The sequence below is a fragment of the Corvus brachyrhynchos genome, unplaced genomic scaffold (genome assembly GCF_000691975.1).
Source record: "Corvus brachyrhynchos isolate BGI_N302 unplaced genomic scaffold, ASM69197v1 scaffold60, whole genome shotgun sequence".
In the NCBI taxonomy this organism is placed as follows: Eukaryota; Metazoa; Chordata; class Aves; order Passeriformes; family Corvidae; genus Corvus; species Corvus brachyrhynchos.
Genome location: NW_008236767.1, coordinates 1,090,213 through 1,105,193, shown reverse-complemented (window position 1 = coordinate 1,105,193; position 14,981 = coordinate 1,090,213). Strand labels below are relative to the sequence as shown.

General features: G+C 36.3%; 1 protein-coding gene across 1 annotated transcript in view; it reads left to right on the top strand.

The window, feature by feature from the left end:
• Positions 1-845: 845 nt before the first annotated feature.
• The window catches only part of CCDC178 (coiled-coil domain containing 178), a 17,332-nt gene continuing 3,196 nt past the window's right edge, over positions 846-14,981 (top strand). The window contains exon 1 of the mRNA XM_017727412.1: positions 846-1,398. Within this exon, the coding sequence (XP_017582901.1) occupies positions 1,210-1,398 (189 nt within the window). The 5' untranslated portion in view covers positions 846-1,209. The remainder of the gene's footprint in view (positions 1,399-14,981) is intronic.

Sequence of the window (14,981 nt, the reverse complement as noted above, 5' to 3'; positions counted from 1 at the left end):
CTTCATGATAACGATAGCTATGGAATTTATCGAAATAATTAACTTGATGAAAGGCAAACCCGTGTATTTCCCCTAAGTAATGAATTACGTGGTATAAATGTCCATTTTCTAAATTAGAACTAGTCTAGAATATGCAGCAGCATTTGCAGAATTTGCCAAAACCCACAGCTGTTTTCAAAAACATTCTCTGTTGGTAGATTTTCAGATGTCTTTAAAACATTTTTGTTCTAGACCGAGACCCAGCACACTGTTTATGTGTTCCAAATACTTGCAGATTAAGGAAAAACTGATTCCAGTCTTAACTGTGGATTGTAACAATAACTACAGTTAGCCAAAAGTGAAAGCCTTCAGGTAAGTACTCCCACTTGGAATCACTTCACTTAGGATCCTTTGTGCTGAATGCGATTCCTAGGATAAGCATTATCTTTTCTATATGTCAATATAAAATCCTTTTTTTAAGTAGTGTCACTCTCAGCCACCACATTTGGTGCAATTTAGTGCTGTTAGATGCTTTCATGTCATGTGGTTATAGCTGGGTAGATTAATAGGAACTTCTATATGGAAATTTCTTTCCTGTTATTGTTCTCCCTGAGCAGTTGATGGCTAAGTTAATTCTCTTTAGTTTTGTCATGCACTAAAGCACACATTGCCAAGCTATGATAAGCTTTACGCAGGGACAAAAAAACGCTCTTGTGTCCATCAAAGTCTTAAACTTGCATTTTAAACTTTGGCCTGACCTGATGTGCCATTCAAAAAGCTTCAAAAGATTATTTTTTTAAGAAAGGTTCAATATGTCCCGAGGCTATCGGTTTTGAGTTAAACTGGGTGAAGTAGAAATATTTTACTCATCAGCTTTGCAGTCACAGAGTTTGCCTCAGCTAGAACAAAACTGCTGAGGCATTTAGAGAAAATTAACCCCCCATCCTGGCAGCCAGATGTGACTGGTTTCTGATGAATGCACATGAGTGGGCTGAAAAACCAAGAGACTGTGAAATTCCTGTCAGGTCCGTACAGCGCAGAATGGGCTATTGACTGCTTTCTATATTTCCCTCCATCATTCTTCTTGAACGCTGCCATTAATTTCCCCTCCTGCTCTGACTTGGGAATTTAATTTTTTTTTTCTGTTATTTTTTTTTCCTCCTTCCTCCCCCCACCTAGCTTCTCGCCTGTCCCCCGCACCCTGACCCCGTTGCTGCCGTGTCCGTGGCCATGGGCATTGGCGCCGTTGGCGTGGCCGCTGGCGTGGCCGTCCCAGCTGCAGGCGCTGCAGGGCCGATGGAGCCCGGCCACGCTGGCCGAGCGGTGGAGCCTCTCCAGGGCGGCCTCTCCAGCCAGGCTGGGCTGGCGAGGATCCAGGCAGCCTCTCAGGAGAACGCTCAGAAAATATTAGCTGTGCAGGTAGGTGATTGCAGGGAAGTCGGAAAGATCATTCTGATCTAGATTGAAAAGCAAATGATGGGTAGTGTGATGAAGCATTAAAACCATATCCCATCAGAGTTTTATAAATTTTTAACCTCTTTAATAAACTGGAATTGCATGAAGGATGAATTCAGTAAGTTAGCACATATACCGTGCATAGATTGAAAAAAGAGGGGGAGATTAGATTTATTTCTCACAAACCTTTGAGAAGATTATTATAAATACATTGAATATAAATATTTGAAACACAGAGTGGCATTGCTGCTGCTGCTCAGTTGTTTTAGAAGATGTTATTTTGTCCTGTTTTGTGCAAATATTATTTCTGTGGTAAACAATATTGTCATTTTCACTGTATTCATATTTAGTATCTTTAGAAGGGGACTGTTTCTAAGAAGTATCACACTTTCCTAACTCAGTTATACAATAATTTTCCCTTATTTGTAAAGAAGCAGCATTGTGGGTATATGAGATTTAAAAATGGTTTCCAATGATGTATGGGTTTTCATTTTATGACTTGTTCCCCAGATAAATACATTTATCAGAGAAAATAACTACTGTACAGCATAGTTTGAATGTTCTTGTTATTTTTGTCTTGTGCTATGGTATCTTATTCATATTTCTGTAAAGCCACTCCTTTCAATCTCTTCCCATAGTTAATGGCCATAAACAGATGGCATTTGTGAAGAGTTTTTAAAAGACTTAAGTGAAATATTTCTTCAGACTTATTCCTTGCAAAAGGAGTTACATTGCTGGTGCAGCTTTAGTGCAGCATTTTCTTGCAATCTCTGTTGTTTAATATTTAACAGTCAAGCTTTGTTGTATGATGGCTGAAAAAATTTTACTACATTTTAATATTATGTAATTACACTTCACACTTATTATCCGATGCATTAATATGTAACTTGAGTAAGTTCTAGAATTCCATTAAGTTACATCAGCATCACAATCTGTTTTTAGTATCTCACTAAAGAGGATTTTTATTTTAAAATTCCAAGGTTCTGTATTTGTTTCATGGAATCATACATGTTCTACTTATGCAAGAGATTTACAAAATCCCAATCATACCAAAATCAGAAATTCAATACAAATAATTAAGATAAAAATATATTCAGATTTTATACTTTTGTAATGGGTTTTAATACTCTTTTATGGAATTATATGGAATTTTTGGGTTGTTACATATGCCAAATATTGACTGGCCTCAGTGAAAACACTTTTTTTCATTCAGATTCCTCATTTAGCATTTGAAAAACCAGAAAAGCTTCTTTTTGATTCTTGCAGGGAGGGATTTCTTAGATGATTTCTGTTCTCTCCTGTGTTTAACTCCTCCAGTAGTGAGCAGGAGAACAGAGGTGATCTGGGGGCAGCCCAAAGCTCCTGAATATAAATAAGGGTGACGTAGAAGCCACAGGTGGCAGACGGTTTCCCCACACACAAATCTTTACATTAATCTAATGTTCTGCAATATTTTAATAGCTGTACTGCAAACCTCATCTGCATTGGAACGCCTCTGCCAACAGCCAGTCCTTGGAACAATGGATGAGTGTGGCAGAAAACCTTCACCTTAGCACACATTTTTCCATGCATGCTGTCCCTGCTGAGAACCCATGTCAGTAAATCTTGTCAACCTGAATAACTCAACTAGCAGGAAACAAGTCTAAACTAAGCTTTTAAGGTGTAAGACCCAGCACCACCTGAGGGTGCTCAGAACTGAGTAGCTTGGACCTACCTTTGACAATGTCTTGTTCAAAGTGCGGAAAACATTCTGTTCCCTCTCTGCTTTTATTATCCACTACATACTTTTCTGATATTCTGATCCTTTTCTGGTATTCTGATATTCTTTCTATGTTTTTATGCAGTTTGACTGACAATAACTTAAAATTAAAATAACAAACAAGGAAAAATTATAAAGCTAAAATGGAAGTAGTTCAGCTAAGAGCAATTACCAAGGTGTGTATAAGAGAGGACTTCCCTTCAGCAATGTGCTGGTTTTATATTTTGGAGGTCTTGGAAGTTGTTTAATTATATATGGACTGGTGTCTTTGTAAATATGTTATTGTCAGATCGATCTATTCTTCTGCCAATTAAGTTCTCTCACCGATGACATTAACATAGTGGCACACACATCCAAAATAAAATCTGACAGTTGTTCCTCTCCCTTCCTTTTCTCTCAGCCAGAAATATCCTGAGTTTGTTGTTCCTAGTGACCCTCTAACATTAAAGTATGAGGATGACAACATGCTGCACTGAGAAGTGTGTAGCAAAATGGTGATTCCTGCTCATCAGAGCTTCTGTCCCAGCATTTCCTTGACCAGAGCAAGCAGGAGCAGGTGAATGACAGAGGAAGAGTGCATTAGGAGAGGCAGCAGATACAGTACATTGGCTGCCTAAGTGTTTTCTAATATTTTACAGAAGCCGTGACCTGGGTGAAATCCAAAAAGAGACTTAAAAGTAGATAATGGAGGAGGTTTCTGCCTTCTCACTAGGTGCTTTTTAACTACCAACACCCTCCAGTTATACCCAGCATCAGAGTTTTGGGAGAATTGTGATGTGAAAATAAAGAGCTGCCTCAGAAGAGAAGACAGATTTGACCAGAGGTTGCATCATTACTTGTCAACATTAGTCCTGTTTAGTGACATGAAAAGATTTTTTTTAAAAAAACCAAAATGCAATTTTAATTTTTTTTCAATCAGACTTTTAAATACATATTTCCTGGGTTTTATCATTAACTTTGTAGCCATTTTCTTTTTCAATATTTAACATTTGCATTGGAAACTGGAATAATTAACTGATTACTTAGTGTCTCTATGTTTTCTGAATGCACTTCTGGCAGAAAATGAAATTTTAACGTTGAGCATTTCAATTGTGATCTTAAAAAATGGGATAAGATATTCTTCCATATTAATAGCAAAGAATAAATAAGTTTGCAATCAAATCAATTACTAGAACAGAGATCAATGACTGAAATAATTTATACTTCCAATTTTGGTTCTTCATCATTTCATTTTTCTTTAGAGCAAAGTGCAGGGCTTTTCCTTGAGTGAGACTATTTCATCTTGTGGTACTCTACCTTTTTTAAAAATTTCTTAATTTTTTAAAAATTTCTTTACTGCCTCTGATTGCAACCAGTAGCCGAATTTGAGAGATTACAATCTACAGATATTTTTTGTTTGAGAAAATGCATTGGAAGTGCTTTAGAAGTGCATGAGCAGTGCTTTGCTCTTTTTATTCTGGGAAGTTTGCATATATGCACCACAGCTCTGAAAAGAGACTTTGTTTTTATTGTGGTAGTCAAAGAAAATTCTACACACTCCATTATAGATACACTTTTCTGGTGTTTTACCATCACTGTCAGCACAGTCCGTGTTCTATGGTTTACTGGAGGATTTCAGCCTTCAAACATCCTTCAACAATTACTAAATAAATTTTTAGTCCAGCAGAAAATAATAGAAGTAATCTCTTTAATTCTGAAAAAAACTGAAAATATGTAAAACCTTTTGTACCTAGTGTACAGGCAAGGTATATATTATGTTAATTACTTTTGCTTTTCCAGTAATGTTTTGTAGTTTCAATAACTTGGCTCTTGAATAAGTTCAATTAGCTATCTAATTGCAAAAATGATATATGATGGCAGATGTAGCTTTAGTTGGGACTGTGCCTGTGCTTTAATTCTGACAGTCTTCAATTTAGACCATCCTTTTAGATGATTTATCTTGACTATAGTTATATCAGAATCATTTTGGGGGTCAAAGTGCTACAGGAAAAGATAACATCACTGCTATTCTCATTGTAACTTTAAAGGATTTCACACTTACCTTTTCTGATGGTGGCAAGACAAAGGTACCTTTTATTAAATGCAAGATTATTGGTTTAATTTTTAATGGATCAGCAGCTTTGATAACCATTCACACCAGCACGAAGTGATGCAAAAATTGATCATCAGAATTTAGAGTTTAGAAATGCCTCACTTGGTAGCAGTTTTATCCATTTTCATCAGGTGGACATAGCTACATAAGGCACCAAAGAAAAAGGCACCAATCAACCCAAAGTCTGTCACTCTGACTGAAGGTTGCTGTGATTATTTATGTATTTTCTGCAGTTTTACTCAAGTTGCTCGATTAGCCTGAAATCCTTAAAACTTTTTGGCAAAGCTCTTGTAGTTCAAAATAAGTCCACTGTACTGAAATACACCAATTATACACCAGAAGAGTTTTGGTGTCTGTTTTGTCTTTATTAGAGCAATTTTGCAAGGGGCCACCAGAGTAAGGAGTGACTCTTCTTTACTAAGGCTTTGAATTTTTGGTGAATCTGGCACAGGCACCTCAGTGGATACTAATTCTTAATGGAGGAAATATTTTACTGACTGTGCAGAACTGTGCTTTTCATGCCACCCTGTTCTACCTCCTTACAAGAAATTCAGTGTGGTTCCACTAAGGCCAGGAGAAACTGGAACCCTGCATGTTGCAAGCAGTTTTACCCTTCTGCTCTCTGGAAACCACACATTCTGAACTTGCTTCTTAGCTGTCAGGTGGTAGCCAGTTTAAACACATCTTTTGTTCTCTAACTTATTAACACAGGTGTGTTATGGTGTCCCTCAGGGCTGATGCTCTTCAAAATCTGTACGCCTTCTCTTTTATTTTTCTCTGTTATGGGTTGAGTTATCACCATTTACGCTGATTGCACTCAGTTGTGCCTTTTTTGCCTGCTAATTTCACTTTAGCAGTCTTGCTGTTTCTGTCTTGTCTTGGAGACATATGGGGTTGGATGACAGATAATGTTTCTTAAGGGGACATGGCTGCACACCTTTTAATTAGTTCTAAGCTTTTGTGTTTAGTCACATTTATTCATAATAACCATATAAAATGTTCAAGTTACATTTTTCTGGGTTTATTATTAATTTATAAAATATTTATCTTGTACAGTGCAGGGGAATTGAGACAAGCTATTTTTGCTTCTGCTCATGGGGGTAATTCTTATGAGTTGAAAAATGTGTTACTTAGTTAATCATGTTCTAAAAAAACACAGAAATCAGCATCCAGTGTATAGTTTCTAAAAATACATGGCTTTCCTCTCAAATGCTTATGAATTTTGAATAATAACATCTGGAATTCTTCAAAATATGATCTCACATTTTGTTTAAAATCTTAAAGCAATTATTTTCTCTAGATTTTTCTATATTGAGTTGATGACCCTGACAAACATTCACCAAAATCTTTGAATTTACATATTGTGTAGATTTAGTGACAAATACAGCTGCCATGGCATGGACACTAAAAGTTCATGACCATTTATTTTGTTGCTGCATGATGAAAGTGACCTTTCCAGTGTGAGAAGGGAAAGCAGTCTCAAAATAAGCCAAACTCATTCAAGAAATTAGAACTTGCTTGATTTTTTGCCTCATTTTCACAGTCTGTGATTTTGCTTATCACATGGCAAAACTCCAATATCTTTATTCTGACATAATTTCCTTTACCATTTTTTAAGTGAAGTGTACATACAATTTGGCACAACTCAGCTCCATTTAGATTTTTATGCCACTTCTGCCTTAACGCACCAAGCTTCTTAAGCTTCTCATAAACCCTTTATTTTTCAAAGCTTCATGCCCAAATATACCCTTATATAACCACAAACATTTCCTAGCTTGCACAGAAACACCTAACTGCTTCAACTTTTCTATGGCTTCACTTAAAAGTTTTGCCATATGAAATCAATATGATGTGAGTCAAAGAGTTCAGAAATGTGGTTGCCACCTAAAAGCTCTAGTGTATAGTAGGAAGACAAACAGTTCTCCTAGTTACCTGTCCATGATGGAGGCTAGAAAATGGTCTCTGCAGAGAAACAAGTTAGTTTTGTGTTTTTAAGGTTAACCCAATCAGCTTTGTTTTGGAGAGGAATCATTTAGTTTATTTGCAGGTGTACATTTTGAATAGAGAATATTTGTGTAGAAGTATGTATCAGTATTTTGAGTACTAAAAATTGTGACCTAACAGAAAATGGAAGGATGACAGCTAATCTAAGAGATTTATTTTTAAATTTCTTCTGAAAGAAGATTTCCTAAGAGTTACATTTTTTCACTATTCAGCACCCCTTACTGGAATCCGACTTTGTATATTACCAGAATAGGCCTAAATGTCCACTTTCTTACACTTCTTAACATGTACACACGGAAATGTTTTAATAATTTAAAATGTGCTGACTGATAGAAATGTATAGATAATTTTTTTCAATAGTGAAACATAAATTACAGAATTAAGAGTTTATTAAAGGTAGCTATATATCAGACTTTAAAGGATGATGAAATTACTAGACAAACTTCCTTTTTCATTCAGCAAAATTTATTCTCCCCCTAAAGAGATTTATAAGCCAGAAATCCTGTCTGTGAATTCTTGCTCTTTCCACCTGTAGGCCTGATTACTCACATTTGTGGGCCAAACACTCAAAACTCCAGTCAAATCTGTGGAACTGGCAGGCATATTCTCTCTGCTACTCTTACTGTCAGCAGGGCTGCTCAAACCAGTAGGTCTTAAAAGACAAAAAGAGACGAACCACATGACTTCCAGATTCTTAAAAATTGAGTCGTGTCACTTCTACAGCCGTCTTTAAACCTCAGATTATTCTGTGTTCCCTGAGAGACTCACATTTTAAAGCTCAATGGAATAAAAATGTGCTGAAATACTTACAGTGGATTGAGAAGTTTGCAAAAAAATATTAAAGTTGCCTTGCTTGATGCCTTTTGCAGAACCTGAAGACAACTGGATATCTATTTCTTGAAGTAGCATAAATTTTACTTTTTTTACATAAGTAACTAAAATCTGTGTTGAAATGTTTACACAAAATACTCTGAATAAAGTCCATATAAATAATTGAAATCCTAGCATTTCTACATTGAGTACGAGGTTTTTGTAATCTTAATCATTTTCTTGCAAGATCTTTTTTTAAACTGTCAAATCTCCAAGAATATAAACCATTATATTGGCTCTTACCTTGATCATCAGACTTAGTAACAATAAACTTAATCTGCCCCTTTAACTAATGCAGTAAAAAATAACTGTAGTAGACTGCTGTCTGTGCACCATTCATTAATTTACTGCTCAAACTTTTTGACTAATCAAAGCACCTCCAGCTCATAGAGTCTGCTTTTCCCAACCCAGTGTCTGTGCTGCATCTCATCCCAGACTACTGTCAAACCTCTTTCCTGCACCTAACTCATGCCCAGACTGCTGGCCCAGCCATTTCTGCTCTCCCTTCCTACTTCTTTTCTAGGCCTAATCTCTGGCACTGCCTATTTCCATTTTCATCTGTTTCCTTGTTGCTCTCTCAAGTCCTAGTCTCCATCTTTTTTTCCCAACCAGTGGTCACCTTCTTCTGCCTCTCAGCCTCTGAGACCTGCCAGTTCCAGGCTTTACCCTGATCTGACAGACCACTGACAGCTTTCCTTCCCTGCAGCTCAATTTTATAACCTCATAAAGCCTTCTCCAAATCCAGCTGTTGCTCCATTTTGGCTCTTTCTCTGTCACATTCAAATCAAGCCACTTCCTCCTCCACCAGCACCTACTGGGAAAAATGAGAGCGCAAGCAGGACACCTAGTCTAAAGCCCCTAGACCCAGCTCAAACCACAGCAGTCCTGAGATACTACTGCAGGAGAAGCATTGCCAATCACCATGCTCAAGTTTGCAAAACTGCGGTTTTCAGAGCTACTGAGCTCAAGCTCACATTTAGTAATCATGGGCAAACTGTTTTCAGAGCTCAATGCCTAAGTTTTTGATATGTTGTAATTAAAAAAAAAATTAAGAAGATATTAGAATGGATACTATAAAAGCAAATTCATGACAACTTTCACAATATGCAATGCTCTCAACCCTACCTACAGTTCAGGAGGAGTCCTTCCTATTAGAGGAAAATTAGTTGGAGTAATTTAAAGACCAGTGTTTCAAAATCCAGAAATAATTAATTAAAGTTCTCCCCAGAAAACTGCATAGGTATCCTTGTACCTCTGTGCAGAGCTTAGCTGTTGTGGTCTGAGTGGGTGTGTTATGACTATCTGGGACAGGATGGGAAAGAAGATACACGATCAAAATATCTCAAAATATTTTATTACAGTTCTGTGAAAAGTTTAAGGCTAAATTATAGGTAACACTGAGGTTTATGTGATGATTCTCTAGCTCATGAATCTCTCTTTTGAGACCTTGGCCAAATATGACAACCTCTCAAAGACCAATAATTTGGTTCACAAAATTCCCTTCTCAAGTAAAACCACAATGGTTTCACATGTACTTGCTCCTTCAAGATACCAGTGGTGGTTTTGATTGACAACAAAATACAACAATGATCCAACAAGTAAGATGGTTATTCAGTTGTTAAGAAAATGAAGCAACACTTCGTAGTTTTGCTTCTCCAGAAATTGACAGAAATTTTCGATGTATAATTAAGAAAAGTTAAATACAGCCCATTTGTAGGAAGGAAAGATTAAGAATAGGATTTATGAAGTTATTCTGTTGCCAAATGAGCAAATGCTTTGCTCTGGTTTTATTAATAAAAACTACAGAATTTAATTTCTTTATCCAGTACAGTGAGTAAAGGCTCAGAGAAATTACATTTTAAATTAATGATTCAACCTTACAACATCACTTTGGGTTATTTGAAGTTTAGTAACCTCCTTCTACCCATTTTAAACATATATCAAAACACAGGTTTAATGATAAACTGTTTACATGTTGAAAGCTCCTTCTTGGCAGCTCTTCTGTTTTTGTCATCACCTGAATTAATTATGGTAGCTCAGAACATCTCTAGCAAACATGATGATATATCATAGATTATAAACTCATCTACTGAACTCTTAACCATGGTTGCAAAGTAGATTATTTTGTTTAAAGACAGCAGTTTAAAAATTTAGACATTTAATTTAATTATCCTCTCCCAGAAGTATAAGAAGAAATCAGAATCCTAGTGTGAATAGCAATATACTTGCATAAGAAAACTTACAGAAGCGTTTTCGCCTCAAACTCAATAATTTTGCTTATAATCACTAACTATGTTTTTGTTTTACAGAACCAGTATGATTTGGAAAAAGAATAAAATTGCTTTTAAAGTGCAAAAATAATTATGAACCACTTGAAATGTAATGTCTGTATTTTATTTCTCATCAGAATTCATTAGTGTGTAACATCAATAATTTAGCCCATCATTTGCCAACACTGACTTGGCTCAGTAGTTCAATCATGTAACCCTGTAAACTCACTTTCCATTAAAATGAATGTTGCTGACAAAGGATAACTAAAGAGATACTTCATTTATTAGCTAAAGAGATACTTCATTTATCAACATTTTTAAATTAGAAGTTTGGGACCACAGACACTTAGCTGGATAAATTATTCAAAGGGATCTTTGCATTAGGCCTAAAGATGTTTATAGAATCAAATACAATGTTATCCAGAATTATAACACCCTTTCATTTGTGTAACATGTAATTCACAGTATAATATTCCAGAAACCAACAGAGCCACCTGCAGAGAATCAAATGACCTACCAGTATGAAAACCCTGTCTGTCTTGTGCAAAATTATCAAATGTGTAATATCCCATCTTTTGATTGACTCAATCAAGCATTTCACACAGAAAATTCCTTACAATAAACTCCTTGAAACAGGCAATATAATCTTCCCAAGTTGCATTTGAGGAATTAAATGCTTTACATTATTTTACTATGAGAACCTTCTTTAAATCCAGTAAGTATCTTCTCCAAATGTATCCTTTAAAAATATTCAGGATTCCAATGTGATGCCTCAGCTTGTTGCTTCTCCGTCCTTATTCCTTTCTACCTATTCCTTCTTACCAGAGTACTGGGTTCATTTTCTAAACTTCAGTCCTTTCTTTTTTTTCATTTTTGTTATCATAATGCAACTTGGATGTAAACATTTGTTTCCTTTTTTTTTAATTACATAGATACCTGTACCATGAGAGGACAAAGTTATGAATTAAATAAAACCCTCTCACGTTATGACTTTTGCTTATGCTTGGGAAGATAGCTCTGGAAACCAAATCCTTCCTAAGGATAAATGAGTAAACATCTGTCACAGGATTGACATAACATGACTGTCATCTGACTGTGTACTCTGGAGGGCTGCTGCTAGCTAGAAGGAACCAATTAAGGACAGAAGCAGAAAGCAAATAAAAATGTTACAATACCAGTTAGGTCAAGCCATCACATTGCTGTCCAATTCCCCTTACTTTTTTCTATCTACCTAAATCGAATGCATACAGTTTCTCTATAAAGTATCCCCATCCTTATTCTTTTCTCAAACTTTGTGCTGGAGAAACAAGAACCACTCTTCCTTTAAGTGATGTTCCATGTAAATTCTGTCACAGTCTTTGTGCTCACAGGCTCTTATAAGCGCATTTTTGTGATACTCCAGGCTGAGGACTGAGGGATCAAATTTAGATCCTTGCTTTCAAGTGTTCTCTTAAGAAGCGTTTTTTTCCAAAGTGAATGGGATAATCTTCTGAGCCCAAGCACTGTGGGAACTGAGCATGCATGTGGTAGCAGAGCAGAAATGTGGTTTTAAAACAAATTAAAAGATGCTACTATCAGCTGATTCAGGGATCTGAGGAGCTTTGCACAAAGAAACCTGTCCTTGAAATTTTTCTCTGTTTCGTGAGGTGAGAATGGGTTGGAAAGAACTACACCTTAGAGAACTACTCATTTGTCAGGGATGATTTTGAAGAAAACGAAAACTGAAGAAGTTCTCTTCTGGTAGTGCTATCCTTGCTTGTATCCACAAGGATACACAGTCTGTATAGCATCAGCACTTAGCATCAGTTTTGCTGCATCCACTGGCACTGAGAGCTGAAGACCCAGGAAAAGAGTTTCTTTCTTGCACTTAGCTCCTCCAAAACTTTGATGGGTCACAGCAGTTTCATGAGTGGCGTTAACATGCCAGCTTGTCACAGCTGTTGTGGATGCCTCTGAAGCAACCTTTGCAGTTTTCTGTCCCTCCTGTATGGTGGGGCAACTCCTGTCTTGGACAGTAATGTCCTTGGGGACATGATGGAGAGAAACCAGAGCAAGCCACTCTGTGACTTTCCGCTTCCTGCAACACTCCTTAGCCTTGAGTAGTACAAGCTGTCTTTACGGCTGCTCAGTCCTACAGAGCATTTAATATCTATTTTCAGAGATTCTGAATGAATTTGTTTCTAGTTTAATGCAAAGCTTCCCTTTCTTGAGTTTCCATGTATGCTACAGGGACAACAGGAGAAGTATCTGACACTGTGGAAACTCAGAAGCATGACCTTGTGGTTTCAAGGAGGTGTTCTGAAATTTAGGAATACTTACTGAACATGGGGAATTATGGCAAAAAATATCTTCAGTCTGATCTCATCTGTCTGCTCTGGGATAGGAAAATGTATGGAAGAAATATTGCATGTGTTTATTCTGCCCTTATACTCTTCTCTCATCACCATCATTGCTGGGTGGGTTAGATGGACCACTGGCATGACTCCACATTGCAGTGTGTTTGTGATGCTGTTATGATTGCTGGTTTCTTAGGCAGTATAAACATTTTCCAAATCTATATTCACATTTTATTTCTCTTTATGATTATTCCTATGGGGGGTTTGCATACTTTTCTGGTTATCTTGTTGATTTACTGTATTTTCCCATATTTCAGATATTCTGCATCTGCACCAAAAGAGGGTTTGCAGCAGTTAATCCCTTCTCCCCTCAGGCAGCACATTAAATTATTTACTTCTTAGGAGCTCTTTTCTAAGTAACTTTAAACTGTAGTATATGAGAGAACAAGTTTGCACCACTAAATGAGAATCATAACTGCATCTGTAACACATCTAGGAAGAAGCTGATTCTCCAGGAGTTCATTTTACAATACTTCCAAGTTACAATACTCATCAAACAATATTTTGCACATCTAAACTAAAATGCTTGAGGATAAGTCTTAGGGGAAATTGAGATTCACGTGCTCTTTGGGCAGTTACTATTTGACTGCGGGCATGATGTTTCAAGAAAAGAATTTACATGGCCAAAGTTCATTCCTTGCTCTCATCCTTTTTTCCCCCTCCAGCAAATGAGTCTTTCTTGGTCTCCAAAAAGGAGTATTGTTATGAAATTAGTTTCATAAGGAAAAGAATTAAGCTACTCACCTGTTTTAAAGCTTTTCAATCTGGCTCAAATATCCTCATACCTTGCTATTCCTGCAAGACATTAGGTAGAACAGCTGACAAATGAAAAGTCAGTAAGCGCTACTAGGGACAGGGGGCCTGATTTTCAGAGTTTACTTGTTTTAAATCCATTAGTTTCATTACAATTACACCTAATTTAGGTCTGTGTGAAAATCAAGCATTAAGATTGGCTTTTATTTTAGTATTTATTTCTTATGATTTGAGAGCTATTAGTATATGATGCTGTCAAACTAATGGAGCAAATTGAAGATAAGTGACCATATTTAATGTCATTGTACGTTTAAAATAAATGGGTTTTAGTTTCCAAATTTAAATTTTACTTTCATTGAAACACTAATAAAGCATAAGACTTCCATAAACTTAATTTACTTAGTACATTGTAAAATGTAGGCTTCTTTCTTTCTTTCTTACTTCATAAACACTTGATTGAAATGGCACCCAGAAAAAAATCAAGCACTTCCTCAGTAAAAGTTATGCTGAGAATCAAATTACTCCCACTGAAGTCTACAGCTTAATTTGAAAATTCATTTTACATGACTGTAATCCATTTATTTAAATCCTTAATGGAAATGAGATCAGAAGTAAAATGTACAGGTTGTTGTTGTTGTCGTGGGGTTTTTTGGTTGTGTGGATTGGGGTTTTTTTACTTCAGGATTGACAGAACATATCCACAGCTCTCAGTTTTCAGCTAGTGGGAATCCACGTGCCTGCTCAAACTTGGCCTGACACACACATATCAGTATCATTTTTCCAATGAACCAGCACATAAAATTTTCCTTTAAGACAATGTAATCTTACACATTTTATTAAATCTATTTCGAAATCAAGTCAGTTTCATTAATATACTATCACCTGATGATTAGTTTTCCCACTTGTAAACTTTAGTTATTAAAAATTACATTCAGCTACATTTACAATATATGTTAATATCACTTTTATTTCATTACTAAAAGACAGTTCCAAATAAAATGTAGTGATACTCCAGACCAGATTGCACTGGTGGTGGTTGTTTTAGTTATTAAAAAACACAAACTGAATTGTCGAACTACACTCAATTGCAGAGCATTTTTAGAAATTAGAACACCAAAAATAGAGGCACTGATTCCAACATTAGCTTCTTTACTGAGTGTAAAACAAAAAAAATCTTGGAAAAACTGATCAGTAAGTCAATGAAATAATCTTGCCACTGCCTTCCTTTTCTGTCACTTTTCTTAGGAGTTTTATCCATTTAGACATTTCACCCCAAATCTCATGATTCCTGCATTTGGCCACAGCACCATCACAACTTGTGCCTTTCTCAGGGATAGTGGCCCAGGGTATTTATTTCCAATTCATATTTAGGTGTCTCTCCCCACATTCACATGTATAATACA